The sequence below is a fragment of the Pelmatolapia mariae genome, linkage group LG6, assembly GCF_036321145.2.
Source record: "Pelmatolapia mariae isolate MD_Pm_ZW linkage group LG6, Pm_UMD_F_2, whole genome shotgun sequence".
NCBI lineage: Eukaryota > Metazoa > Chordata > Actinopteri > Cichliformes > Cichlidae > Pelmatolapia > Pelmatolapia mariae.
In genome coordinates, this window is record NC_086232.1 from 44353525 (window position 1) to 44370629 (window position 17105).

Here is a 17105-nt window from a genome sequence, read left to right on the forward strand (position 1 = left end):
GTACACAGAAAGGTCTTAAACCTTAAACCATTCTGTAATTTCCAGCTGGGGGCGACTGCCCTGAGGACTGATTGAATTAAAGTCTGTCAGAAAATGAACATCCTGATGACCTCTGACCTCTGTGAGCTCTTTACTTGCTGCTTTCAGGTGTTTTGGGATGAGACATGGAGTTTATTTTGGAGGAACAGGAAGCAGAGCACCATAAACGAGATCAGGTACTTGTTTTTCTGTTTTATGGGCGGAGCCTCTGAACTGTTAAATCAGACTTTGAAATAAAGAGAAGTACCTGAACCCTGGCAGACACCCGGACACGTAAGGAAGTAAAGTTTATTTATTAAGCGCTTTTTGTAGACAGTCACAAAGCGCTGTACGCGAAGGTTAAGATAAACAGAACGTTAGTAATAAAATAGACAATATAAACAATAAACAATATAAAAGGTTAAATGTAAATAAAAAATGTTAAAGGCGTTGATCAACAGAAAGCTTGTTTAAAGTGAAACACTTTGTACAGCTTGGAGGCGAGAAAGAGAAGATCTGTCCAAGCTGGTAAACAGGACGTTACAATAATCTAAACACAACGACACAAATGCATGAACACTTTTCCAGATCAGCTGAGGAGACCATATGTCACAGTTTAGAAACGTTCCTTAAATAAAAGAAACAGGAACGAGACAGATTTTACATGTGAGTCGAGGCCCAGAGAAGAGTCCGAAAGAAGCAAGAACCTGACTGACTTCAGATTGTAGTCCAGGACGAGTTACGATCGTTGTCTCGGTTTGTGTTTAAAACAAGGTAGTTGTTAGAAAGCCAATCAGAAACCTGAGGTAAGCACTGGACTAGACAGCACGTCCAGCTGAGCAGGCTTAAAAGACACATGCAGCTGAATGTCATCAGCATAGAAATGACTGAATAATGCCAGCTAATGGAAGCATGTAGAAAGAAAATAATAATGGACCCAAAACCCCACAGGTTAGGGGGGCGACGTTAGAGGCGAACCTGTCAGTCCCAACAGTAAAGCTCCTGTCTGATAAGTAGGAGGTAAACCAGGTAAGGCGGAGCCAGACATATGCGCCAAAACCTGTTAGCCTGTTAGCGTTAGGATTTTATGGTCAGTGCTATCGAAGGGTGCGCTGAGACCAAGCAAAACGATCACAGAACAATTCCTGCATCAGAACCCATCAACAGATCCTTAGAGACCCTGAAGAGAGCGGTCTCAGTGGAAGCCGGACTGAACGGGTCAAAAATCTGTAATCTGCATGTCTGCGCTGACAGGAAGTGATGTCACTTTCTGAGCTGTACACATCACTTCACGTTCAGACCAATCAGAAAAAAATCAGCTTCAGCTTGAGTTCATGTTTCCCAGTTTGCCCAGTAAGTCCAGTCCAGTCTGAGCCGCCAGCAGAGACGCTATGCTGCCGCAGCCCGAGCTCGCCGCCACGTCATACGCCGTCTGACCCGCAACGTTCCTCCGCCTCACGTTGGCCTTACAGCTGAAACCAGGGACAGAGAGGATGATGTCATTATGACAAGTGGGAGGAGCAACAACTGCAGGTACTGTGCTGCATTCAGTAGCAACTTGGAACTTTCAATCTCAGTCTGTGGGACTAAAAAAAAAAAAAAAAAAGGCAGGAGTTGGATTCATATTCGTTGCCTTGGTAACATTACGCTGGTGACCCGGCACACTGCTGCCACACCAACCGTCTCACTTTCATTCAAGATCTAAGAAGCTTTCACTCTGAAACACACACCTGCAGGCGGCCGTGTTTACAGAGAGACACTGAATGCAGCATTTAACTCCGACTCACCTGAGCAGGACCTCAGCACACGGCACACCTGCAGACCCCAGAGCTGCAGCTTCATGCAGAGCAGTGTTCTTCATCCTGAGGAGGAGGAGGAGTGTCAGCACACACGAGCATCACAGGGTCTAAATAATGGAAGCTACAAGGACCAATCAGAGGGCTCCATCACACCTCATCCAGAACCTGAAGCAACCAGTGTGCGGGCAAGTTTCAGGTAAGTACAGTGAAGTGGGCGGAGTCTATGGGATGCTGTTATGATGAATGAAGACGTTGAAGGTGAAAGCTCTTCAAGTTATAAAAGAGTCCGTCTGCTCGATCCACGGGTCTGAGAGCTGTCAGCCAATCAGAATCATGCATGAAATCAGCTGATAATAATTGATCAACAAATCGATTTATTAAGTCATGTACTAACAGAGACTTGGAGGAGAGAGACCTAATATTTAATAATCCACATTTCACTGTTTTACTCTTTGGTTCAGATGTGGATACTGTATTGTTCTTTCTTTGTGATTTTTTATGTTTAAGTTGTTTGTTGCTGGTTTTTAGTTTGTTTTTTGTCTTTTTGGGAGCTGACACAGTCTCTATGGAGATGGGTTTTTGGGGGGGTAGCAGGAGGAGAGAAGCTGCAGAGAGGCGTGTAAGACTGCAACTCTGCTTCCTGGTCCCAACTCTGGATAGTCATATTTTGGGGGGTTTAATAAATTGGTCCATATTTCTAGAAATGAGAGCTGCTCCATCCAAAGTGGGATGGATGCCGTCTCTCCTAACAAGACCAGGTTTCCTCCAGAAGGTTTGCCAATTATCTATGAAGCCCACATCGTTTCTGGGACACCACTCAGACAGCCAGCAATTTAAGGAGAACATGCGGCTAAACATGTCACTCCTGGTCTGATTGGGGAGGGGACCAGAGAAAACTACAGAGTCCCACATTGTTTTGGCAAAGTTACACACCGATTCAATATTGATTTTAGTGACCTCCGATTGGCGTAACCGGGTGTCATTACTGCCGACGTGAATTATGATTTTACTGAATTTACGTTTACCCTTAGCCAGCAGTTTCCGGTTCGGGGTCGCTGCTCTGGTACTGGGGGCGGGCCCTCAGCAGACACACCTGTGGGATCACGTGAGCTCCCGCGTCACCTCGTTCTGGCTGTAAAATAAAATAAAAACCTGGTCTTACCGTCCAGACTGCTGGTCGACGTCGGCGCCTCGCTGCAACAAAACAGGTAGGACGTCATGGTGACCGTTTACCACGGCAACTGCCAAGGCGTGTAGGCCATCGCTCCGGCAGCAGGAAGGGTCCGCCCCCTGGCGAACAACCGCACACACAAATGTAAAGCGTGTCAGGTGACCCTGAGCAGGCTGTCGGTTGCACGCAGAGGCTGATACCTGGTCCAGGAGCTGCAGGATGACGCTGACCTCACCTCGACCCGGACCCAGCTCCTTCAGCAGCTGAACGTCCTTCACCTGCAGCCAGACAGCCAATCAGAGAGGAGCATGAACAGGCGCAATCAGCGAGGAAGTGAACTCAGCTGTGGGCGGAATTTCTCACCGGCGGTTTGGGCGTCAGGTAAGGTTTGGAGGGCGGAGCCGAGAGCTGGTCACTTCCTGTCCGACACCAAAATAAAAGCACAGATCGATCAGCAGCTTCTGATTGGCTGATGTAAATGAAAAATCAATCAGACTTTCTCTCGATTGAACACGGAACACACACTCACACGCACACACACGCATGTACACTGACACAGACCTACACCCACCCCCCACCCCCTCCAAACGCCTTCCAAGCTTCTGTCTTCTGTGTTGTGAGATGATTCCTGTGCTGAGGTGTGACTGGTCTCGCTGTTGGAGCTCAGTCTGGTTCTTGTTCTCCTCGTCTTTCCTCATGTTGTGCATTTTCCATTGTTGTTCGTTTCCAGGTCTCTGCTTGTGCGGCTGACCGACCAGCTACCCAGCCTGACCTGTCTGCCCAACGTGATGTTTGTGTGTATGTACGGTCGGCAAGGTCAGTCTCTTAATTGCCCCTCGGGGATAAATAAAGTCTTCTGAATCTGAATCAATCACTATGCTAACTGACGTACTGATTATCAGCTCAGCTCAGGTGTAATGATACAACATAAAGAGGTCCCGCCCCTTTCACACTCTACTCTGTTCTGACTGGCCAACACCAGAGCACTCCCCAGCAGGTATCTGACCAATAACATGGCTGCTGGTTAATCGGACCAACACAGGTCTGAGGTCAGTTTTGATGAAATTCGAGGACTCTGATTGGCTGAAATGTTGAGCTGAATGTCTGTGTGTCACATGGGCTCTCACCTGTCCACCCTGTTCGCTCTGCAACGCTGCTCAGAGTCTTGGTCCAGCTGGCGAGCTCAAATCCTCCACCTGGAGATCCCATGCCGTCATCGTCAGCACCCACCTGAGACCACACCCCACTCGTTAAACTCGTTAAATAACCACGATGTTCTACGCTCAGCCCACCTGTTCCAAACACACCTGTTTTTCTTTAAGCTCGGCTGCTGCGAAGCTGACGGTCAGACTGAACTCATGGCGATCCTCCTGAATCACCGCAGAGACCATCTGCAAGGAAACACCACAGGAAGTGACCTGCCTGCACCTGCTCATGTAAAACCACCTTCTGATTTAACACACGGCGATGTCACTGCTGGACAGGTGAAGGGCGTGTGAGGTGTGATTTACCCGGCCCAGATGAGGCTCTCCCAGCAGCGCCCTGAAGGGGGCGTTGTTCTGGGCATAGCTCCTCAGGTGAGCGCATATGTGATCCAGCTGCTTCCTCCAGTAACCTGAACATGACAGGTGTCACACATGGAAGAACGCCTCTGTAACTCCGCCCCCTGAGACTGTGAGTTGGGTTTTACCTCGTCCCGGGCTGATGGCAGTGAGCGGTGGGTGGCGGTCGCTCTGCACCTGCTTCCTGAGGAGCTGTAGCGCTCTGTGCTGCTCCTTCCTCTGCAGCTCAGTGCCTGATGGGTAATAGAGTCCTACAGTCTGTGTGCACTGATCCACAGTGGGTGCGGCGATCTTCACACTTCGCGGAGGGTGCAAAGAGGCAGTGGCCCGCCAGGTGGCGCCACAGGCAGTCTGCACTCCCACCTGCACACAAAAGGAGGGAGCTGACTGGCTGGAATCAAAGGAAACACGTGGAAGGCGTGATGTCGACATACCTGGTGGTTGGCGGCGCCCTTGACCGATCGTGTGATGTCACCGCAGGATCCGAGTGGGACCGGTGCTTCCAGGAAGATGCCGCAGGCGGTGCAGTAGGAAGCGTACGGGTGTGCACTCGCTCCACAACGCTGACACGTCACACAGCGGGCAGCGTGGGCGGGCTGAAAACACACGGTATAACTACAAATCCCACAATGCCTCACTCCACACTGCTTTAGGTGTCAGGTGTGCGTTTACCTTGGAGCCACACCAGTCGCAGAATCTCGCGTCGCCCCGGTTTAAACGTTTACATCTGGTGCAGGACAACATCCTGGTGTGCGCTCCTGGGTCAGAGGGCACACCGCTCCTGGCTCCGCCCACCTGAAGCCATGAGGAGTTAACAGTTAAACTGTCTGTAGGTGAGGCTGTACAGGTGTGGTCAGCAGCTGCTTACCTGCTGCAAGCGGCTCTCGCAGGTCAGACAGCTGAAGGCGTCGGCTGGATTCCCACTTCCACAGCAGACACACATCACATGACCCTGCATGCCATCACAGGTAAACACCAGGGTGTGTGTCTGTGTGTGTGTGTCTGTATGTGTGTGTGTCTGCGTGTGTGTGCGTGTGTGTCTGTCTGTGTGTGTCTGTATGTGTGCGTGTGTGTGTGTCTGCGTGTGTGTGTGTGTCTGTGTGTGTGTCTGCGTGTCTGTGCGTGTCTGTGCGTGTGTGTGTGTGTGTCTGCGTGTGCGTGTGTGTCTGTGCATGTGTGTGTGTGTCTGCGTGTGTGTGTGTGTGTGTCTGCGTGTGTGTGTCTGCGTGTGTGTGTGTGTGTGTCTGCGTGTGTGTGTCTGTCTGCGTGTGTGTGTGTCTGCGTGTGTGTGTGTCTGTCTGTGTGTGTCTGTATGTGTGCGTGTGTGTGTGTCTGCGTGTGTGTGTGTGTGTGTCTGTGTCTGCGTGTGTGTGTCTGTATGTGTGTGTCTGTATGTGTGCGTGTGTGTGTGTCTGCGTGTGTGTGTCTGTGCATGTGTGTGTGTGTCTGCGTGTGTGTGTGTGTGTGTCTGTGCATGTGTGTGTGTGTCTGCGTGTGTGTGTGTGTGTGTGTGTCTGTGCATGTGTGTGTGTGTCTGCGTGTGTGTGTCTGTATGCGTGTGTGTGTGTCTGCGCGTGTGTGTGTGTGTCTGCGCGTGTGTGTGTCTGCGCGTGTGTGTGTGTGTCTGCGCGTGTGTGTGTCTGTCTGCGCGTGTGTGTGTCTGTCTGCGTGTGTGTGTGTGTGTCTGCGCGTGTGTGTGTGTGTCTGTCTGCGTGTGTGTGTCTGTGTGTGTGTGTGTCTGTGTGTGTGTGTGTGTCTGCGCGTGTGTGTGTGTGTCTGTCTGCGTGTGTCTGTGTGTGTGTGTGTCTGCGCGTGTGTGTGTGTGTCTGTCTGCGCGTGTGTGTGTGTGTCTGTCTGCGTGTGTGTGTCTGCGTGTGTGTGTGTGTGTGTCTGCGTGTGTGTGTGTGTGTCTGTCTGCGTGTGTGTGTCTGTGTGTGTGTGTGTCTGCGTGTGTGTGTGTGTGTCTGCGCGTGTGTGTGTGTGTCTGTCTGCGTGTGTGTGTGTCTGTCTGCGTGTGTGTGTCTGTGTGTGTGTGTGTGTGTGTGTGTGTCTGCGTGTGTGTGTCTGTGTGTGTGTGTGTGTGTGTCTGTGTGTGTGTGTGTGTGTGTCTGCGTGTGTGTGTGTGTGTCTGTCTGCGCGTGTGTGTGTCTGTCTGCGCGTGTGTGTGTCTGTCTGCGTGTGTGTGTGTGTGTGTGTGTCTGCGTGTGTGTGTGTGTGTCTGTCTGCGTGTGTGTGTCTGTCTGTGTGTGTCTGTATGTGTGCGTGTGTGTGTCTGCGTGTGTGTGTCTGTGCATGTGTGTGTGTGTCTGCGTGTGTGTGTGTCTGTGCATGTGTGTGTCTGTCTGCGTGTGTGTGTGTGTCTGCGTGTGTGTGTCTGTCTGCGTGTGTGTGTGTCTGTGTGTGTGTACCTGCAGAGTGATGCCCGCCCGTGGCTGCAGCTGTTGATCGATGGCAGCTTCACACACCAAACAGGTGTGTGTGTTGGCGGGAACTAGAGCCCCACAGAACACACACAGCAACATCTGACGCACACACACACACACACACACACAGATTCAGCGTCAGGTGATCAGCTGGACGTGGCAATGCTCTTACAGGTGAGTGCATGCAGTACCTGTCCTCCCTCAGCAGGTGGCAGCCTGTGACCGGGCAGCAGAGGAAGCGCCGCTCCACACTGAGCGCAGAACTGAGCGAACGGGTCGGAGGGGCGGCGACGCAGACAGCGAGCACACCTGGATGCACAGAAAATGCTGCTTCATCTGGTTTACACTGTGAAGCCAAAAGTATGCACACCTGGCCAATGTGTTAATGAGTGGAAATCAATCAAACTGAATGTATTTATTTAAAAAGAAAAGAAAATGTTTTTCTCATTTTCCTTCTTCTTGGGACGTTCACCGGCTCTGTTTGATGAGCTGTCCACAAACTTTTGGCTCTGATGGAGGGCTGTACCGTGTGCTCGTACCACAGGAAGTCGGTGTCTCGCTGCACTCGTGTCGTCTCCGTGCTCTTCAGCTGCCTCAGGTCACCTGACCCCCTAAAAACCGCAGGCTGGGAGCGGTGAGACGAGGCAAGCTGGGCGCCGATCTCAGAGCCATGACGACCGTTCAGAAAACGAGGGCCTGACTGAAGGGAGTGATTTCCCATCATCCTTGGCTCTGGACACAGGAAACAGGAAGTGTGAAGCTCTGTGATTGGTCAGATGAAGAGAAAGAGCAGGTTTACCCCCCAAGGTTAAGGTGGAGTTCTTCATTTCGACTGTCACCGAGTGCTGCCCACACAGTATCCTCTGATTGGTCAGTTTTCTCTGTAATGTTGTACGTCTTTACCTGTCAGTACGGTAAGACTTGAGGTACCTGTTGTAATGTACCGTATTATGAATAAAGTTGAATTTAACTGAACACACCTGAGGTCTCAGCAAGAAAGGATGTTCCTTCAGGCGGAGGCTGGAAGGTAAAGGAAGCATTTCTGTGAATCATCAGGTCTGTGCAGGGGCAGCTGGGAAATGTGGTCTGCTGCAGGCAGGTGCGCGATTACCTGCAGGAAGTCGTCCAAAGGATCCACAGAGAAAACCTTCGTCACTATGGAGCTCTCTCTGCCGTCACTGCAGACAAACGTAAACTTTATTGATCTACACTGTGAAAACATCTGCTGCCGGTACACACTGATGTCAGGTGACCACTCACCTGGTGACAGCCACCGCTCGGATTGTCACCCGGCCTGCAGGCAGCAGGATGGGCTCGCTGTACTTCCTGCTGCTGCCTGCTGCTCCACGATGCCCCGCCCCCGGCTTTGAACCATCCAGAGTGTAAAAGATCAGAACACCTGCAGAGTCTGCACAGACACACCTGTCACATGACCTGCTGGATGGATGAATGGATGCTGGGTGGATGAGCAGACGGTTGGTGTTCTACCTGACTGGATGGACACAGGTGTGCTCGTGTCGATGTGGTTCTTGGCTCGATGAGTCTGCAGGTGGATGATGGGAATGATGAGCGGAGCTGACACTGCCCCTGCTGCCATGACAACAACCGTCTGCCAACCAATCAGTTAGTCAATAAATCAGTTGTTCGGTTCCCTTTCAGACTCAGTGAGACGTCCTCGCCGGCTTTGTCCCAACATATCTTGTATCTGTAAAATACATGGATCTGTTTCACAGCACAGAGAACAAACCAAAGAACCGACAGCTGCTGCACAGAGCAGAGAACCTCATATCATAACAACAGGTGCGATAATGAACCCTCTGTACACAGAAGCCGGGCAGCACGCAGCACGCGTTGGTCGCTCTAGCATCGGTCCATGAAACGAGGCAGGAGCCTGATGGATACGAACTCCCAGAGCGGTGTCCGACAGGAGGGCGGGGATGTCGACGTGCACCTGGGCCGCATAGGTGATGGCTCATGTTCCTGTAGCTTTACGGCGGTTTGCAAACACCGGCTCTGCAGTTCTCAGCAGCTCAGTGCGGCCACATCAATCAAACCGCTTTGGAGTGATTCCCCCACTGAACAGTCCTGATCCAGAACCTTTAATTGGAAGAACAAAGCCAGTGCTGACCCACTGCCGGGCGCTGCAGCCTTTCCTGGAGGCTGGTCGCCATCCTCTGAGCTAGAACCAGCAGACGGTGCAGACACTTGCCCCACTCTTTCTTTCTATGAAAATGTTGTTTGTTAAAATGATCTATCACAGCGGTCCCCAACCTTTTTTGCGCCACGGACCGGTTTATGCCTGACAATATTTTCACGGACCGGCCTTTAAGGTGTCGCGGATAAATACAACAAAATAAAACTAGTACCGGTACCGAAAAAAAGAAGATTTATTCATAACACACGCGAAAAGACCCAGGAAAACCGAGTTATCGATAAAAACGATAACAAAATAACGCTGAAAACCGATAAAAACCCTGGAAACCATACATTTCACACCTGAGCCTCAACTCTCGGTACCGGTCCGAGGCCCGGGGGTTGGGGACCGCTGATCTATCATTCATAAAAAGAGTTTGAAGTTCTAGCTGATCCACCACATTAATTTAATTTTAACATGTGTAGCTTTCTGGATGTTATCCTCATTGGGCTACATACTTATTTATCATACAGACTATACAACACTGAAAATCTAAATTCACATGTTTTAAGTAACTGAGATGTTTCATTATTTGGTCTAAAGCCAATTAAACAGACTATGTATACATTCACATGTATGCTTACTGCATTTGATGTATTTAACCATATTTAATACATATTACAGAATGAAACACCTGTGTAAAGAAACGGCTTTGATTTTGCCACCTCATCTGATTTCCATGCCACCCTAAGAACACGTCTTTAGATCCGCCCCTGCTCCCAGTGACGTCTGTCTGTCTTCTCATCTGTCGTCTCCAAACGTCACAGCGGGTCTCACAGCCATCTACATCAGGCCTGACACTCGTCTCCACCACCCGTGACCCAGTGGGACATGCAAGTTGCTGGTGTGAGTCCTCTCCTCTGAGAGGACTGAGGTGTTAACATCTCAGGTTTCTGGGAGGGTTTCCTGTTTTCCTGAAGGTTTACCTGAACAAAGCCTCTGATTGGTCCCCGTGTCTTTACCGTCTCTTTGTTAGTTTGACTGAAGCTGCTTTTATTTTCACTGTTTTTTCTGAGCCTTTGAACGGGGCCGGTTCTGGTTCGATGAGCTGCGTAAGGCCGGGACACGCCGGTAAATAAAAACAAACAGAGACAGTGTTCTTACCTGGATGAAGGCCCAGGTGATCAACGGGACTGCTGCCGAGTTTACCGGAGTGTCACCATAGCAACGGGCTCTGTCCGCGGGGACGCTTGTTTTAAACGCCTAAACGACAGAGGTGGGCGGTGCTGCCATTGGGTTGTAGTACCCGCCCACCTCTGCGTGCTGCGCTGTTAGAAACGTACCCTTTAAAGTTTACATTGAATTTAAAAACACAAAAAGAAGGAATGGTGAAAAATGACCTTAAAATTTAAATTCATATATTTCTATAAATGATATATTTTATAAATCACCGGGACAAGCTGCTGTACGTCATCGTCACAGGAACAGAGGCCGCTGAAAAAGACCAGTCAAAGAAATTTATTTTTTAAATAAAATTAACCAAAGAAGGAAAGAAAGAAATACTATGAAACAGTGAGGCCGGGTATCTATGCTTAAACACAAACAAAAGGTCGGGATCTGACCGCGGTGTGTTTTTTAATCAGGCGGATTTCAGGACGCTTCCGGTCGCTTGGGACACGGAAGGACCCCAGCGTGTGCTCGCAGTCAGTCACAATATTAGCTCACAGGCTAACTTAGTAACAGCCCCGCGCAGGCAGGAAGCGCTGGAGATGGCTGAGGTGAAGAAGGAGACGAACCTGTCGGACCCCGTGGAGGTCGAGAACAGGTGAGGGGAGGAGCGGGGCCGGCGGGCCGCTCTGTCCGCGCACCGGACTCCGGCCGAATACTGTCGCAATTATCGCCTGTACGGTTCTGCTCGCGCACACAGCGCCTGCGTGCAGGTCATGAACGCGCGTTCACACTGCGCCGGACTGCTGGTCACTTCGGCGTTAATCAGAGTCATCAGCTGGCGTCGCACGACCAACATCTGGACATGTTCTGGTCTTTAATGGCGCCTCTGAGCTAAAGTTCGTGCCTGCTGGTCTTCATGTGCAGCCTGAGCAGCCGAGACACAGCAGGAGCAGAAAACGATTAAAACTCCGAGTTTAAAAAGAGAAACAGGTTTACTGTGATTTTTACCTGGTGTGTGTGTGTGTGTGTGTGTGTGTGTGTGTGTGTGTGTGTGTTTCAGGATCAAAGAGCTGTGTCAGCAGTTCCCTCACGGTATCACGGACCAGGTGATTCAGAACGACATGCCTCACCTGGAGCCACAGCAGAGAGCCATGGCCATCAACAAGCTGCTCTCATTGGTCAGTCTGATGATGTCACTCACCTCCAGAGCGTGAGGAGAATGGCGCTTTATTTTACTCTGTGCGCTGAGCGGGCAGCAGGTTGATGAGGTGGTGTTTGTTTCAGGGTCAGCTGGACCTGCTGAGGAACAGTGCAGGTCTCCTGTACAGGCTGAAGGACTCTCAGAGCACCAGGTAAACACACACGCACAGGTGTAGGAGTGTACTTCCTGTCAGGTAATTGCTGGTGTCTGAGCTGCTTCCTGTCTGTTCTGTCTCAGTAAAATGAAGGGCTCAGACAACCAGGAGAAGCTGGTCTATCAGATCATCGAGGACGCAGGAAACAAAGGTAACTAAGTACTTCCTGTCCCCGTTTGGCTCGCTGCCGTGGCGCGCCGTGACGTCTGCTTCTCTCTGCAGGAATCTGGAGCCGAGACATCCGCTTCAAGAGCAACCTGCCTCTGACCGAGATCAACAAGATCCTGAAGAACCTGGAGAGCAAGAAGCTCATCAAAGCTGTGAAGTCTGTGGCCGTGAGTCCGTCACGATCAATAATCGGCTGTATCAGCCTTATCGCTGATCAATAATCAATAACATTAGCTGCTGAAAGAGTCAATGTTTATTTAAATATCTGCAGAAAAATCATCTTAAAATGTGGAAAAATAAAAAAAACTTTAAATTCTAATTATATATATTTTATAGATGTTTACGACAAACATCTGTAAAATATGTAAATCAGCAAAAATATGGAAACTATAAAACAGTTTGGACATAAACACATATAAGTAAATTAAAAAAAAAAAAAGACGCGACGTCTCCGTGTGTTTCCTGTAAACAAACGCTGACGGTGATGATGTCATACTTCCTCTCCGCTGGCGTGTTTGTGCAGGCCTCGAAGAAGAAGGTGTACATGCTGTACAACCTGCAGCCCGACCGCTCTGTGACGGGCGGCGCCTGGTACAGCGACCAGGACTTTGAGTCCGAGTTCGTGGAGGTTCTCAACCAGCAGTGCTTCAAGTTCCTGCAGAGCAAGGTACAAAAAACTTTATTTCATTGTCCAAACGGCGCCCAGCAGGAGGAGGCAGAGCGGCGCTCTGAGGCGGGAATAGGGCGGGGTGGCCTTCTTTCCTGTCTCAGAGCTGTGTGAACCGTCATGTGACCCTCGCTGTGTTTCCTGTGTCAAGGCGGAGGCGGCGCGGGACAGCAAGCAGAGTCCGATGGTTCAGAGGAACAGCTCCTTCGCCACGTCGCACGAAGTCTGGAAGTACATCTGCGAGCTGGGCATCAGCAAGGTGACGTCACACCTCAGACGCACCAATCACAGCACAGCGTTAACCTGCAGACAGCTCCACACACACTCATTAGAAACACATTCGAAGCAGCTGGGCTCAGATGCTCAGACAGGTGAGCGTTACCTGAGGAGGCGGGAGCGTAGACTTTATACCTCGTCCTGCGTGTAAACAGTCCCCTAATGACCCGGGTCCAGGTGTTTAAGGCGGGGTTTAGTTGATCTTTGGCCAATCTGCTTTCCTGGTCAGGTGAATGAAAGCGACCATGAGACGAGGTGAAAGGGCGGGGTCGACGGCACGGACCTATTTATCTGTGCGTTTGAATCTGGTGTGTGTGCTTCCCTCAGGTGGACCTGTCCATGGACGACATTGAGACCATCCTGAACACGCTCATCTACGACGGGAAGGTGGAGATGACCGTGATCGCCGCCAAGGAGGGCACAGTGGGCAGCGTGGACGGGCAGATGAAGCTGTACCGCGGCGTGAACACCATCATCCAGCCCACCGGCCTCGTCAAGACGCCCTGTGGACTGTGCCCGGTAATGCGCTGCGCCCACATGTACCCAGTGCCGCTCTCAGGGCACCTGAACTCATCCTGTCTCCTCTCCGCAGGTGTTCGACGACTGCCACGAGGGCGGGGAAATCTCGCCATCCAGCTGCATCTACATGAGCGAGTGGTTGGACTTTTGAAGCCACGCCACGCATTTCTCTGTGACGGAAGCTTCACTTCCTGTTTGTCGCAGACGTGAAGAAGCTGGCGGCCTTAGTTCCTGTGACGATGGCGTGCAGCAGTGTGTCCCGGTTCTGGTTCTGGAGGCGGAACGTTTGTTTTCTGGAGCTGCTTCAATGTTTCTGTTTGACATCGTTAATCTTTGGGGTCGTCTTATTGGTCCCATCATGGTCACATGTTCTCAGCTGTTTCGGTATAATGCCGCTCCCACCTGCGGACGCTCTGTAGTACAACCGCATATTTTTATTTGACTGTGTGTGTGTGTGTGTGTGTGTGTGTGAGTGTGAGAGAGAGAGAGCTCCAGTGTCCTGATTATAAAATGATTTAGAAGAAAAATAATTTTTCTTTTGTGGAACCAGTTTTTGACCACCAGGTGGAGCTGTGGTTGCTATGCAGGGAGGCAAACACCTGCAGCCAATCAGAGCCGTTTCTGGTTGTTTGAGCTGAAGGGAACACGTGGACGTTTCCACCTTCATGTTTAAAGTTTTGGCTGCTGGTTTCAGGGACGAGGCGGGGGAAACGGCCCTGAGCGCGGGCTGTCAGGTCGCGGTCTCTGGGAGGAAGAGCAGCGGTCACATTGGCCTGGACCTCCTCAGTTCTGGTTCTGAAGAACACCAGAGGACTCTGATGAGGCGCTCTGACACTCAATCTGTTCTGTGATCATTTTGGTCCACGAGTGTCGTGATTTGGTGTATGAATAAAGTGGGTGGAGACTTAGCCGTGTGGCGTTTACTGTCTGTCTCTGCGTGGTTTTCTTTGAATCTCTGAGGAGGTCACGGAGCTCCTCTCAGCCTGTGGAAGCGCTAATGGGCCTCACGGTGAATCGATGTGGAGACGGTCAGCACTCAGATTATCTCTATTATTGTCTGATGCACTCTGTGTGTTTGTCCAATCGCAGCCCTCTTTAGGCCACCATGTTTTCCATCAGACGCCATTAAGCAGCTCCATAGGCCGTAATGGGCTCGGTGCTGACTGTCAGCACGGATCACGTTACACAACATGTTTCATATCTAACGTCAGCTCAGCGAGAAACGCTGTGAAGGAGGAGTCCAAATACTGCATTACCCATGAGCCTCAGCTGCCAGTAACTGTCACAGACCGTGTTATTATTCACATAATGTCATTAAAATGCTCCAGAAGGCTCCAGCAGGACAGACGTGGACCAGAGGTGCAGTTCAGGTGATGCTGCACCTGTCAGTCACAGAGGCCACGCCCCCAACATTGTAAACAGGTGCATGGTTGCATGATTTGGTACAGGTGTGAAGGTAGAAATTCTCTGCATCAGCTGTAAACATGCCGTAAACATGGGAGTCTATGAGGACTGACTCACTGCTGCCTCTGCTGCACACTAGAGGAACTGCAGGCGTGGAGGGTTCTGTGTTTCATTCATTTATTATAAACTACAAAGTTTAATGTGTGCAACGTGAATACATACAGAGATTTATTAGAGCACGTATCATAAAAACTGTAAAACACGGATATTTAACAGGATGTGTCATCATTTATTTAGCAAATGTTTTTATCCTCATTAAAACTCATGTTTGTGTTCGGGACTCGTGTCAGAAAGTAATGTGGCCTCTTAATCAGTATTAACAACAATAATAGTAACAATAACAATATTAGTAATAATAATAAATAACAGTAATAACAACAATAATAATAACTGTGGAATAAAGAGCCTCCGATTCGGATCAACTGAAGCTGCTGCTGCTCTCTGCGGCCTGCAGGGGGCGCTCTGCAGGCGGACCCGAAGCCCAGAATCAGACCCGAACCCTCTGAGCGGGGGGAGGGGGCAGTGCGGATTCTTTCCCGTCATCCCCTGCGGCAGCAGCAGGAGCAGCAGCCCCCGCCACCTCCTCTGTGCTCTCCGGTCTGCGGACTCTTCCTCACCTCCGCTGAAGTTTGGAGTGTCGCTCCGACCCTGAGCAGGTAAGCAGCGTCCTGGTCTCTACTGTCTCTATTGTGTCTCTAATGTGGCTGTGATTGAAGAGAGGCGCACCGGAGCCTCCGCTCCTCCATAACTTCGCTCAGCGTCGGCGGGGAGCGGCTCCGGGGTCCCTCCCGGAGGCTCTGGAGCCGCTCCCCGCCGCTGCGCGGCCCGCGCCGCGGTGCTCCTCCGCCCGCGTGTCCGCGGCTCGTCCCCGCCAGCAGCCATTAGTAAGGATGGATGAGAATAACGGTGCGCCATGAGAGGAGACAAACAGGCGTGGCCGCGGAGGAGGAGGAGGTGAGGAGTGTATGCGTCCCGGACAATAACAGCTCCTTTCAGCGGGAGCTCCGCGGGGCCGAGCACGCCGAGAGCCGCCGCTCCGACCGGAGAAAGTGCTGGAAAACAGCGGCGGGAGGCCCAGAAACCGGACACAGCTCCTCAGAGTTCCCGTCAGGTTCCGCTCAGCGTGACCGGTTCTGTTTGTGTTTGCCTCTCTCACACACACACACACAAACACACACACACAGGACATGTAAATAAAACACCACAACGTTCCCCAAACCTTCACAGAACGTTCTTCAACCCAAACCGGAACATTAAAGATAACCTGAGGGCTCATATGGGAACACACGGATTCTCATCCCAGCGTTCCCAAACCGTTTGTCAGGGTCACAGTTCCCTTATAGGTATGTCCATGAAATGTTCCCTAAAGGTTCCCCTCTAACAGGAAGCCAGTGAACCAGCAGTTTTTGGTTGTGTGAACGTTTTGGGAATGTTTTTCTGGCGTTAGGAGCATCCCAACACTGCATAGCTGGGATCCAGCATCCCATAAATTTGTTTAGGACATGTTCTTTAAGGTCCCTGCGTGGTTGGCGTTACCTTCACGTTCCCTGAAAGCTCCTCCATAAAGGAAAATGTCCTGGTTTAGAAATTAGAGCCGTCTGTGTTTATGTGAACAAACTCATTTAAAACGACAGGAGCAACCCCCCGGTGTTCCCGTAACGCTTCGCTTCCTATCCCTGAACGTTGACTGAATGTTCTAATGGCTGCAACTTTTATAAGTGGAACTAATGAGACAGGAAGTGATGGATGGCATTCTCGGGGTTCTGGTTTAAATATTTATGTGGTTTGTTTTCTGCTAATCGATCAGCTGATCGTTTAGGGAATGTTCTTCAAACGTAAACAGAACCTTCGGTGAGGCGTTCCTGGCCCGGTTTACTAACCTTCCGTAAAGGTTCTGGTTAGTTCACTGATAACGCTGCAGTAATGTTCCTTAGAGGTTCCTGGAACTTCAGTTCTCTGGTGGTTCTGTTCTCCCCCCACAAACCAAAGAACCGGTTGGGCCTGGTTCTGCAGAGTGAAGACTTCACTGCCCGATGAAGCTCTGTGGAGACTTCCGGCGTGTTTGTTGTTCACTCTCGCCGTAGAAAGCCCGGCGTGTCGGACACAGAGTCTGATGGATGTTTGTGTGCGCCTGCTGAGAGCGGCGAGCTGTTTCCTGTTGCCGGGCGGGGTCGGCGCTCCAGGAAATGAGGCTGTTTGTGTGCTGAGTAAATCCAATAACTCCTCCCTCCTCGTGCGCAGCGGCGAGCTCGCTTACAAACACACCTGCAGACGCCAGTGAGGTGAAGCGTGGCCTCCTCAGTGTTCTGTGATCACTTTGACTTCAGCTCGCTGCGACCTCGTGCGTCACCCGGTGATCTGCGTCAGACCTGAGCGGGT

General features: G+C 50.9%; 3 protein-coding genes across 7 annotated transcripts in view; 2 read left to right on the forward strand and 1 right to left on the reverse strand.

Annotated features, from left to right (window-relative positions):
- Window positions 1–1330: 1330 nt before the first annotated feature.
- On the reverse strand, window positions 1331–11573 carry dzank1 (double zinc ribbon and ankyrin repeat domains 1). 4 transcript variants are annotated; one of them, XM_063477145.2, is made up of 20 exons: window positions 11479–11573; window positions 8462–8678; window positions 8234–8381; window positions 8085–8151; window positions 7954–7993; window positions 7513–7735; window positions 7165–7282; window positions 6959–7072; window positions 5419–5502; window positions 5223–5345; window positions 4985–5146; window positions 4679–4913; window positions 4500–4603; window positions 4296–4379; window positions 4116–4218; window positions 3352–3407; window positions 3189–3266; window positions 2980–3107; window positions 1806–1880; window positions 1331–1490 (listed from the first exon to the last, which is right to left on the reverse strand). In XM_063477145.2, exons 2-20 carry the CDS (start codon window positions 8568–8570, stop codon window positions 1340–1342), a joined length of 2202 nt encoding a protein of 733 aa, XP_063333215.1. In that variant the 5' UTR covers window positions 8571–8678; window positions 11479–11573; the 3' UTR covers window positions 1331–1339. The 4 variants fall into 4 exon arrangements, with proteins under 4 accessions (XP_063333215.1, XP_063333216.1, XP_063333214.1 ...); XM_063477146.1 differs by lacking the exon at window positions 11479–11573 and adding an exon at window positions 10272–10453 and having other exon boundaries at window positions 8462–8582; XM_063477144.1 differs by lacking the exon at window positions 11479–11573 and adding an exon at window positions 10272–10452.
- On the forward strand, window positions 9820–14170 carry polr3f (polymerase (RNA) III (DNA directed) polypeptide F). Of its 2 annotated transcripts, none has more exons than XM_063477149.1 (9): window positions 9820–10013; window positions 11338–11455; window positions 11562–11629; window positions 11716–11783; window positions 11855–11967; window positions 12324–12467; window positions 12619–12726; window positions 13071–13262; window positions 13336–14170. In XM_063477149.1, the coding sequence occupies exons 2-9, from the start codon at window positions 11399–11401 to the stop codon at window positions 13411–13413; spliced, it is 828 nt and encodes a 275-aa protein (XP_063333219.1). In that variant the 5' UTR covers window positions 9820–10013; window positions 11338–11398; the 3' UTR covers window positions 13414–14170. The 2 variants fall into 2 exon arrangements, with proteins under 2 accessions (XP_063333219.1, XP_063333218.1); XM_063477148.1 differs by lacking the exon at window positions 9820–10013 and adding an exon at window positions 10782–10932.
- Window positions 14171–15093: 923 nt separating this feature from the next.
- Window positions 15094–17105, forward strand: part of sptbn1 (spectrin, beta, non-erythrocytic 1) — a 28906-nt gene continuing 26894 nt past the window's right edge. The window contains exon 1 of the mRNA XM_063477140.1: window positions 15094–15382. The gene's annotated coding sequence lies outside the window, so the exon portion shown is untranslated. The remainder of the gene's footprint in view (window positions 15383–17105) is intronic.

What these genes read in the sequence shown, in the direction of transcription:
- dzank1 (XM_063477145.2), bottom strand. Translation starts at nt 8,570, where the DNA reads ATGGCAGCAGGGGCAGTGTCAGCTCCGCTCATCATTCCCATCATCCAC. An exon ending in CTTTGGACGACTTCCTGCAG is followed by an intron (nt 7,994 to 8,084) that starts GTAATCGCGCAC and finishes TTTACCTTCCAG; the next exon opens with CCTCCGCCTGAAGGAACATC. An exon ending in AGAGCGAACAGGGTGGACAG is followed by an intron (nt 3,408 to 4,115) that starts GTGAGAGCCCAT and finishes GGTGTCGGACAG; the next exon opens with GAAGTGACCAGCTCTCGGCT.
- polr3f (XM_063477148.1), top strand. Translation starts at nt 10,877, where the DNA reads ATGGCTGAGGTGAAGAAGGAGACGAACCTGTCGGACCCCGTGGAGGTC. An exon ending in AAGCTGTGAAGTCTGTGGCC is followed by an intron (nt 11,968 to 12,323) that starts GTGAGTCCGTCA and finishes GTGTTTGTGCAG; the next exon opens with GCCTCGAAGAAGAAGGTGTA. An exon ending in CGCCCTGTGGACTGTGCCCG is followed by an intron (nt 13,263 to 13,335) that starts GTAATGCGCTGC and finishes TCCTCTCCGCAG; the next exon opens with GTGTTCGACGACTGCCACGA.